We start from the raw sequence: 10,424 nt of genomic DNA, 5'->3' as shown, positions 1-10,424 counted from the left end.
AAGAGGTCTTCCAGGCAGGCGCGGCGACCCACACCTGTAATCCCAGCGACTCTGGAGGTCGAGGCAGAACGACTGCACATTTGAAACCAGCCAGGGCAACTTAGACCGTGTCTCAAAATAAAACAAAAAGGGCTGGGGTTATAGCTGTGTTAGAGCATCCATGGGTTCAATCCCCAGAACCAAAAAATACAATAAAAAGGACTGGGAATGTAAAATCCTCTCTCCCGACAGCCCTCGCCCCAGTCAATGCCCAGTACTGGGGGTGGGGGGCTGTGAGAAGTCTCCCTAAGGCTGGGAGAATGGGAAATAGCATGGGTATTGGACCACACAGGTCTGGCATTGTGGAACTGCCTGTGGGGAGATCTGTGAGAATGAAGAGCCAGTCCCTTCAAGAAGGTCACAGTTACTCTTGATGGACTTCTATTCTCCACCACCTCACCTTTCAGCCATCATAGCAGTAGTCAGAACTTCTGTGGGCCCTCCTGAGTGTCTCAGCCTGTTATCTCCAGAAAAACTCCCAGAGGACTGGACACTAGGGTGAAGGTCCTGACCCTTGGGTGACTACCAACCTTCTATATCAGAACACTCCATTACTTCCCTTCTTCTCCTCCCTCCCCTGAAAGAGGAGTCTCAGCACAGTTATTTACAAAGATTTATTACAGCATGGGGGCGATTCAGGTCTAGAGTCAGGGAAGAAGGAGAAGGGGACAGAACAGCTGGAGGACAAGGAAATCCTGGCGCCCCCCCCCAACGTGTGCCCCTTCTAAGGACATATACTAGGTGGCATTCCTGGCATCAAAGCACAAACAAAATGCAACAAAGCAGCCTCTGCCAGTCCATCTTCCAGGCACCCAGGAGGAGCAGGGGTGATAAAGGGAAGAGTTCCAAAACTTGGAGGCTGTGGAGAAAAAAGTCTTGTCCTGGGTCCTGGTAGAAGCCAGTGAAAGGGGTAGTGACTTGGAGTTTTCCAAAGAAGAGGGGATGGAGAAAGATCTAAGGGCACCTGCAGGTTCTCAGTACCTCCTTTCCCCAGATCTTAGGGTCCTGCCCTGTGGGTCTCCTGTGCCCAGGGGAGAGGATCTGAGGAGTGGAATTATAAAGGGGCAATCCTTGTTTTGGGTTTCTGATTTTTCCAGCGTGGGCTTGCTCATATCCCACCTCCCACTGGGTGAATGGAGGAACAACTGGCAGGGATAGGCATCAGAGACTCTGGGCATCAGCCAAGGGCGGGCAAACAAGCAAACACAGACCAGCCTTAGTCTTCTAGAACTTAGAAGCCGCAGCCCTAGCAGGTGAGGGGAAGGGTACAAAACAGGATGAGGGCAGAGTGGGCTTCTAGGGAAGAGCGGTGCCCCCTCCACTTCCTCTGGGGAGAGGCATGATTGGGAACTTAAGTGCCAGGCTCAGGAGGGCTGGGGCGCTGAGGCTCCTCCCCTGGCTCTGCAAAGCAAATAGAGAGGAAGTCAGGGCCTGGCCCCACCCCCAAGTTTCCCACTCCATCTCTTTGTCCCACGCTCAAAACCTTACCACTTAGTGCTGCGTCTTCCAGTTGGTCCTCAGAGGTTCCATCTCTCTGAGGCTCATCCAGAGGGGGTGGACGTTCCCAGGGCCCCTCCAGACCCTGGCCATAGCTTATCTTCTGCCCAGCTAGGGATGGAAGACAGGGAATCAAAACACAAACTTTGATGGGCTGGAGGTCTAACTCCGTGGTAGAGCACATGCCTAGCACATGTGAGACCCTGGGTTCCATTCCTTCACCGCAAACTAACCAACACAGGCTTTGAGTGTCCATCTGGATGTCCTGGAGAAAGAGCTACTCTGATGACTGAGGCCAAACTTTCTGAGTCACCATAGCATAGTGGAGAGAGCACTGGACTAGAACAACTCTTCCAATGACTCAACATATGATTTAGATACTCAGCCCATACCTTGCTGAAGGAGATGTTGTGGATGAGTGACATTATGTAGATTACCTCAAATAAGATTATGAGATAATGCCTGCAGAGCCCAGTGCCAGCATTCAGGAGTGCTGGGGGTTAATGTTGCTCCTTGGTAGTCTTGTCATGTGACCCGGTGCCCTCCTGCTTGTCCTGGGAGACTTGACCCCTCTCCCTGTGTCCTGGGAGACTGGTCCCCTCTCCCTGCTCTTGGGGTCTCAGTTGGAGCTGAGTTAACAATTCCAGTCCTCTGGTCCCCTCACTGTCAGAGATGGATGCAGAGAGGTGACCCAAGCTATCTTGTTTGGGTTTAAGGGTTAAATACTTCAAGCAGGGATAGTCAGCTGTTTGTCATTCCCATAAATAATGATACCACAAAGTTTAGGGTGCAGTAGGAGGGATAGATGTGGCACAGCCTTCCATGGCCAGGCTGGAAGAAATAACTGTGGGATGGGTGAGATCTTTCTGCCCAGAATTCTGTGGGTTTTAGGATGGCCCATGGAGATTTTTGGACCTGGAGCCTCTGCCTTCAGGCCCCTTCTATGGAGGTTTTAAGCTTCTCTCTGATCCCTTTTCCCCAGGCAGCTGAGGTCAGAGGTGCAGAGGACCAAATTGGTTCTTAAATCTAGATTCTCCATCTGGACACTAGAGGGCACCCTCCATCCCCCTAGGAAGGAAAAGGAAGAAACAGTCCTTGGGTCCTGGAGAGGGCAAATCAGCCAGCCCCCTGCATCCCAGAGACCACATCCCAGATTCAGAAATACAGGCACTGGGGAAATTGGGCTCTCTCAGTCCACTATCCCTGAATCTCCTCACATCCTCTCATTGCTCTTGTGTGGAAAGTCCTTTTTTAGTTCTTTTTTTTTTTTTTTTTAGTTGTAGTTGGACACAATACCTTTATTTATTTATTTATTTGTTTGTTTTATATGGTGCCGAGGATCGAACCCAGGGCCTTGCACATGCTAGGCGAGCGCTCTACCGCTGAGCCACAACCCCAGTCCCCCTTTTTTACTTCTAACCTCAAACCCTCATGTGGTCTTGCCTTAACTCTTAGGGAAGAGAGGAATCATTAAGGAAAATCTGATTGTGAGAGGAAAAAGCCAAGACTGGAGGAAGCCAAAGTCATAGGTGAGGTTAAGTGTGAGGAATTCTGTGGGACGGGAGGAGGGGAGGCCCCATGGTGTCATTGCCGTGTACCTGTATGAAACTGTACTGGAAGGGGTGTTCCAAGATCCTCCAGGAGCACCCACGCCTCACAGTCCCTTCAGCTTACCAGACCCCCTGATGCTCTTTAGGACTTCAGCCTGGCTGTCTTCTTCTTCCTCCTCGTCCTCATCCTCCTCCTCATCCTCATCCTCCTCTCTTGGGTAACCCAGCTCCCGCAGCTCTCCCAGCTCATCCTCCTCCTCCGAGGCCTGGTTCTCACTCAAGTTGCTGATGGTCTGCAGGTGGGACTCAGCAATGCGCTGCACGGCTGGCACAGAGAGGACCCCGGAAGGCGAGGGTCAGTCAGGCTCAAGATACAGCCCCCAGAGCTCCTCCCCATGAGTCTGGGGTAGGGGTAACTTTCTCAGGAGACACAGTTCAAGGGCCAAAGGCTACAGGCCAGCCTGCTGGAGGCCAGACCAAGGCAGAAGCAGCAGGGGGTAAATTTGATCACTTGGTTCTTAAGTTGTCCCAAGATATTGGCCACCCCCAGAGACTGGCACCACAAAGCAGTCCCACACCATAGGGTGCCAGGCTGGGCAAGACCAGACCCGACAGGCACAGCAGCAGCTAACCATGCCCTGGCTGGGGAGCTGGCCTTGCCAACCAGCCAGTCCTGGAGACAGACAGTATCCACCAGGCAGAAGCTGCTGTCTGTGGGCTGGGGCTTTGCTCCTTTCCATTTCTGGGGGAGAACCTTGCCTGCTTAGGGCTCATGGCTCACCCCAGTCCTCATGCAATACCCCACCACCACCAAACCACCCCGTCTTAGATGCCAATCCACACATCCCTGCCCCAGGCTCCAAGAGTAGGAATAATTGATTCTGGATTGAAGAATCAATAGTCTGCAGCCAATGAAGTCCATGCCTGGGGAAGTGGCCTGTTCAGATGCAGCCCCCACAATCTTGACCCACATCCCCAAGCTCCCAGCTCCCTCTGCGGTGACCTAGAAAGCAGCAAACACACCCCACCACCACCAAGACCTGCTTGGATAGGGCCTAGGAAGGGAACAGTGTGGGTGGCTGGAGGAAAGTTTCACAAAGATGGAAAGGAACAGGGGGCTGGGAGAAAAGGGCCACACTGAGGGTTCTGGGGCATGACAGGGCTGAGGAAATATCCTGAGCTGAGACTGAGCAGAGTCGGCAGGGGGTCAAAGGCTGGTAGATTTTAAAGCTCATGGGACATTCAGTTCATGGCCCCCAGGCCAGACACTGCCCAGCAGGGCAGAGTTGAGCAGCTCCTTGGTCTGCCCACCACCCTCCCCTCAGAAAGTCCAGGGGGTAGATCCTGGCTGGAATCCTCCGGTGCAGTGAGAAGGCCCAGTGCTCCTGCCAGCTCAGGGACAGGCACAGAGGGTGCATTGTGTGTGCCTACTGCCCCGCCCTGCCCCCAGCAGCCAGACCAGTGCCTCCCGCTGACTCTGGGCAAGATCCCCAGGCAATAAAAGTGCAATAAGTCATAAACTGCCCTGCCCTGGCCTTGAGCACTCAGCAAAGTTCTACCTTGAACCAAATGTGAGAGCTCTGGCCTTGCAGCATCCCGCCCCCAGCCAAGACAGTGTTGCCCACCCGCCCCTAAGGCCTTTGAATCCTTCCCTACAAACCCCCGTGCCTGCCAGGCCCTTTCCCTGGCCCAGAAAGGAGCAGGATCCTACCAAACAGTGCCCTCTGGGAGAGGGCCCCTGAGGGAGAGAGAGAAGGTGGCAGCTGGGGCAGCTTCCTTTCCCCCCCAGCCGGGGGAGGAGACTCCAGTTCGTGAGCTGCAGTGACAATAGGTGTGTGCAGCACCTGTGCTGGCTCCCGTGGCCTCCCTCGTGCCTCACCTCGCCTGCCTCCCTCATCCTCCCTCTTCCTCGTGCCTGCTTCCCCTAGCTTCCCCAGGCTGCCTCCTCCAGCTTCTTCACTTCTGGGACCCTGAACTCCCCCCACCCAGCACGTCTCCCTTTTTTATCCGCAAGAACCCAACACATGGTCCCCAGAATGCCCACCTCGCTCCTGACCCCTTTTCCACCTCCCTGCCTCTCCCCACCTAGACTCTTCAAGATGTGACCCAAAGGGGAGTGTGGATGGAGACAAATTCTTGGCCACTGCCAGGTGCATGGGAAGCACCCTGGCCCCAGTCTCCTCACCCCATGTCCCCACACTCACCATTGGGCCCCAGGCTGGGATGTAGATGGGCAATAGAGTGTGTTTAGCATGCACAAGGCCCTGGGTTCAATCCCCAGCACACCTCCCACCAAAAAGAATCCAGGGAACAGTCCCCCTCACCCCATCACTTCCAGGAGGAGGCAGATTATTATGTTCTTTCCTGCAAAGATGTGACCTCTCCCTCATGCCTGCTTTGTGACCCTACAGGTAGAGAAGTCCTTCCATACCTGCTGTGTCCCTTCGTCTTCCTGTCCTGGAGGAAAAGAAAGAACCCCTGCCCTTCTCCTCTACTCCCAGCTCTGGCCCAGACAGGCTGGCAGGTGCACCTGTTGATCTTGGCTAGTGCCAGGGAACAGTTTAAACCCACCCTAGGGAGCTCTCAGCACACCCTTCCGGTCTCCCTCCCCCTCTTCAGGGGAGGAGGGGGCTAGCCAGGCAGGAAGAGACTCAGGCTGGAGTAGAGGTGGAGATGGTAGGTGCATGGCACTTAGCTAGGAAGAGGCCCTTTGCATACCAGATCTGCACCCTTTCTCCCTCAGGTGCATTTCCCACAGTTCCTGGACAGAAGCCAAGTCTCCATCTGGCCCTAAGGCTCCCCTGGGATGCCCACCTCCCGCCCTTTGCAACTTTCTTCCCTTTTGCCTGCCTTGCTGGCGTGTTGGATTCTATATCCTTCCAATCCTGGGTCACACACCCTCCCCTCTTCGAACTCTCGCTGACCTTGGAGGCAAAGAGCCCAGGATGGTGGGAACCAAATCTCATTTTTTCCCAGTGCTAGGGATGGAACCTAAGGCCTCTGCATGCTGAGCACACACTCTACCACTGAGCCACATCCCAGCCCCCAGATCTTACTCATTTTGCCCAGTGCCCACCAGCAAGGCCTGGCACACAGTAGGGGTTCAGTATATGCTACAGGAATGACTTGTCTGTTAATACAGAAAGGAAAAGCAGAAATGGGGCGAATCCTGGATGCAGATCTGTTCAAATGAGAGGTGAAGGGGAGAGAAAAACAGGGGGACCCATGGGAGAAGGTGCCTTTTGATGGGCTTGCACGGTGGAGATGCAGACTGAGTCTCTTTCACCCACTTGTCACTTTGGGTGTGTCTTTTCTTTTGACCCCCTGCAAACTGTTTTAAGGGCCACAGCTGCCCTTTCCAGTCTTTGGGCACCTTGTGTTTTGCAAGAAAGAGCTGGTCTCCAAGTTGGGTTGTGATGCAGGAAGCAATCACCTCTGCTTGACAAGAGCTGACATTTCACCCCCCTCCCCCACTGTCAGCCCAGTTCCAGGGCTCAAGGAACAGCCAGGCAGACAGGACAGACAGGTGGGATATAGTACCTTTCAGCGAGGGGGGTGTGTAGGCACAGGGATTGGGTCTCTTTGACTTGAGGTGGTGCCCCTCTCCTGAGGCTCTCTGCAAGGGAAGAGCCAGGTTAAATGGACTCCTCAGAGGCTCCTTCCCCTCACCCTTTCTCCACTTCATCCTGCGTTGGCAACCCTGGCAGACTGGTCTAGGCTTTGCCAATGAATTCTGCACTAAGGCAGAGCCCTGACCTCACTGCTGCTTTGGGATGGGGGCTCCCAGAAGCTGCGGCTTGGCTTAGGACCCTAGGCCCTGGGCATCCTACTGTCAGTCTGAGCAGAGGAGGATCTGTTGGGGCGCCCTGGCACCAGACCTCTCAGAGGAGGTACCCATTGACATGCTGATGTCTCTCCAGGGTGGCACCCTCTGTTAGTTGGCTGGCAATGCAGGCACAGGTCGACTCCACCCCAAAAGGCCCAGGCATCCTCCTTCCAGCTGCCCCAGGAAACTCACCTGGTGGGGGGAGGCCTCCTCCTCTGAGGGAGCCATCAAAGGGACCAGCATCAACAGAGGATCCAGAGAGAAGGGGAGAGGGAGAGAGAAAGAATCCCAGTTACTTTTCACAAAGTCTCAGTCTCTGGGGACAAGGAGGTGTGTCCTCCCTCCTGGTGTTGGGAGGTGCCCTGCTAACCCCTGAACAGTGAGCTGGGCTCCCAGAGCTTATCTACTCCCCAGTCGTTGCTCGCCTCCTATTCCTGGGACTTTGGCAGGGCCCTCAGGAAGGCATCAGAGTTAGGGTGGGGCCTGGGATGGGGAGGGAAAGAAGGGGCCCTACCTGGTGAGGAGTGCTCTGAGAGCCGGAACAGCATGGCAGGGGTTGGTCTCCTGCGCCGGATCTAAGGAGATGGAAAAAGGAGGGGCAGGATAGACACCTGCAGGATAAACACCCTAGGTCCCACTCCACCCCCATGCCCAGGCCACAGGGAAAATGCTTTGGAGACCCCAGGGAGCCTTTGAATCAAAGGCGATCTGAGCTAAAAGGAACTCTGTAGCTCACTCAACCCTTTCATTTTGCACAGATGAAAACTCTGAGGTGCAGAGAGGTTCAGCCATGCGCTCAAGGTCACACAGCACATAAACTCCAAAGGACTAGAAAAAACCTAGTCACTAACTCTTAGCCCAGGCCCGTTCCATTCATGTCTCCTCCAGAGCTAACACCTCCCTTTTTATCTTCTCTCACTGAGGCCCTTCCTCTCTCCAGTTTCTGAAGACCTTGGGAGCTGTGGTTTAGTCTGTGGTTTGTGCTTCCTGATGCCTAGGATGGGCCCTCTGGAGGAGATGCCCATGGGTCATGGCACCCACATGGCCCTGCCCACCTAAGAACAGCTCAAGGGCTCCAAAGAAACTGGAACCAGCTACAGAGGGAGACTGAGCCAGGGCACTGCGGACACCTTGGCCTCACACTGAGGCTCAGGTGTGGGTCTGAGTCCCAGATGCCCAGAGGCCTGGGGATATCTCTGGAGGCAGGGAGAGCTCTGGCCCTCTCTGGCAATCTTTCTCAGGCTGTAGAGTTCACCCAATCCCTGTGAGAAATGAGAAGTTGCCCTCCTTGCCGCAGGAGCCAGGCTGTATCCTGAGAGTGGGGGAATGAGCACTCCCAGCAACTGCCCCCCCACTAGCTTGGCAATCAGACCAACTGTCAGTTAATTAGGTCCCTTTTGAGCTCCAGGGAAATGCACAAAGAGAACCAGGTGAGTCAAGCTGAAACTGTCACTTTCCCCTGCCAAGCTTCCAGCACTGCCCTCCAGACCCCAACCCCCAGTATCCCCGCAGAATGACTTGGCCCCTTCTCACTGCTCTGCTGGAAACCAGTGGCATCTCATCAACAAGTGTCCCCTGCTGGGCTGTGGGCTCAGACCTCTGCCTCACCCCCCCCCACAAACACACACACACACACACACACACACACACACACATTTGGAGACCTCCCAGCCCCCATGAGGGAGTAACTGGTCACCTTTCCCACCTTGAGGTTAGGGCTCCAGGACCCCACAACAGAAAGAGGTCAGAACAAGGTGCTAGTCACTCCAGGTCAGACACGACTGGAGGCCAGCAGGGCAGTGGGGAACCAGGGTGACAGGCTCAGACTCCTGGGCCGTGTAATAGGGTCAATGTGTGATGTACCAGTTTTCTCACATGTGACCAGCTGTGGAGCTGGAATCGGGACCAGTGGTCCGGGTGGTAACCTAGGGAAAGGAACTAGCCCAGGGCAACTGTGCAGGGCGGAAAGGACAGTCTCCCAGGAAACCAGCCTGTCTCAGAATTCTCAGGCCCGGGGATCGGCGGCAGGGAAAAAGTTGCTGAGTCTCCAGCCAACTTCACGCGCTGCCCGGCGCCCCCGCCTTGGCCAAGGCCACGTGCCCTCCTGGCACCCCAACCCCGGACGGGTGGGCTCAGCAGCTCCGGGGAGTGCGCTGGGAGCGCTGCGGGGCGGAGCGCGGCCCCCTTACCATCTCCACCTGGCGGGGGTCGAGTTGGCTCGGGGGTGCGGGCACCGAGAACTGGATCTTCTTGCGGTCCTTGGGGTCCATGGCGGGCGCCTCAGGATCTCGGGCTGCGTCCCTGCTCCGCTCCCCTGTGCTACTCGGGCCGTGGCACTGCCAGCGAGTGCGTGCGGCGAGAAGAAGGAGGAGGAGGAGGAGGAAAAGGAGGAGGAGGAGGAGGAGGCGGCGGCTCCCGCACAGATAAAAATACCGCGCCGAGCGAGGGGAGGGCGAGCGAGCGCCGGGAGGGCTCGGCCGCCGGGCTCGCCTCCCGCGCCGGGCTCGGCGCGCCCCCCACTCCCGGGCCCGCCGCGCTCCTGCTCCGGGTCTCCGCCCAGGTCCCCGCGCGCCCCAACGGGCTGCCCGGCTCCCGCGCCCCGGGCTCTGCCTCCTTCCTCGGGCTCCCGAGGTCGCTGCCTGCCCGCGGGTCTTTTCTCAGCGAATCCTGACCTGCCTCTACCTCCCCCCAGTGCCTCTCTTCGCCCCCGGGTCTCTCGGTCTCTGTGGGGCTCCCTCCTCTAGTGCCAAATCTGGGGTCCCTGCCCGTCCCCTCTGCCAGGGACTGGCGCGGGGCGCTGGGAGGGAGGGCGTAGGAGAAAGTAGCCAATGAGCATCGAGAACCGTGCTCCCCTGGGGCTGGGAGGAGGTGTGGAGCGCGGGCCGGGCCGGGAGCGGGGAGCGGCCAGGGCCCCCTGCCGACTCCCCAGAACTCCAGGCTGCATTATTGATGGAGTCCAGCCGGGAGGATGAAGGAGGGGGGGAGAGGGGAGAGGGACAGCGGGAAGTCAGGGACTCGGGCTTTAACCACTTAGTGGCCCTGGTACTTGGAGTTTCATGGAAGGTCTGTGAGGGTGAGGAGAGAGTACCAGCGTGTCACGCTGTGAATGGGGGTGTCCTAGAAAGCGAGTGCGTGTGAACGAGGTGTGCGTGGGAGGACACGTGTCAGTCACATCGTGGCAGGGAGTATGTGCAAGTGAGTTCCAGGGGCCTGTGGTGCTGTAGCTCGGGAATGGGGGGAGCAGTGTGGTGTGAGTGTGTGTGTGTGAGTCTACATGAGTAAGTGTGTCAGAGTGTTAAAGATTTGGGTGTGAGTGGCAGGGCGTGGGAGGGCTGCGTGTGTGCGGGGGAGGGTGTGGGTGTGGGGGAGGACGTCAGAGGCTGTCAAGGTGATGGGCAGGCGGGTGCCAGCTTGAGGGGTGGGAGCAGTGTATCCACAGGGCCTATGCAGTAGAGGGGCTCCTGGCTGTGAATGTGAGCATATTCCCTGGGGGAGAGGGGGATGTGTCCTTA

The 10,424-nt window shown here is 56.6% G+C and overlaps 1 protein-coding gene across 1 annotated transcript; it reads right to left on the bottom strand.

The window, feature by feature from the left end:
• Window positions 1-741: 741 nt before the first annotated feature.
• Ppp1r1b (protein phosphatase 1 regulatory inhibitor subunit 1B) lies at window positions 742-9,262 on the bottom strand. Its single transcript, XM_026387047.2, has 7 exons — window positions 9,102-9,262; window positions 7,427-7,487; window positions 7,105-7,127; window positions 6,627-6,702; window positions 3,211-3,411; window positions 1,528-1,647; window positions 742-1,440 (listed from the first exon to the last, which is right to left on the bottom strand). The coding sequence occupies exons 1-7, from the start codon at window positions 9,180-9,182 to the stop codon at window positions 1,391-1,393; spliced, it is 612 nt and encodes a 203-aa protein (XP_026242832.2). The 5' UTR covers window positions 9,183-9,262; the 3' UTR covers window positions 742-1,390.
• Window positions 9,263-10,424: the final 1,162 nt, after the last annotated feature.

Source organism: Urocitellus parryii, chromosome 7 (genome assembly GCF_045843805.1).
Source record: "Urocitellus parryii isolate mUroPar1 chromosome 7, mUroPar1.hap1, whole genome shotgun sequence".
Lineage (NCBI taxonomy): Eukaryota > Metazoa > Chordata > Mammalia > Rodentia > Sciuridae > Urocitellus > Urocitellus parryii.
The sequence above is the reverse complement of the archived record's forward strand: the minus strand, read 5'-3'. Positions and strand labels throughout refer to the sequence as shown.

What these genes read in the sequence shown, in the direction of transcription:
- Ppp1r1b (XM_026387047.2), bottom strand. Translation starts at nt 9,182, where the DNA reads ATGGACCCCAAGGACCGCAAGAAGATCCAGTTCTCGGTGCCCGCACCC. An exon ending in ACCCCCGCCAGGTGGAGATG is followed by an intron (nt 7,488 to 9,101) that starts GTAAGGGGGCCG and finishes CCATCTCCTTAG; the next exon opens with ATCCGGCGCAGGAGACCAAC. An exon ending in GGAAGACGCAGCACTAAGTG is followed by an intron (nt 1,441 to 1,527) that starts GTAAGGTTTTGA and finishes TTTGCTTTGCAG; the next exon opens with AGCCAGGGGAGGAGCCTCAG.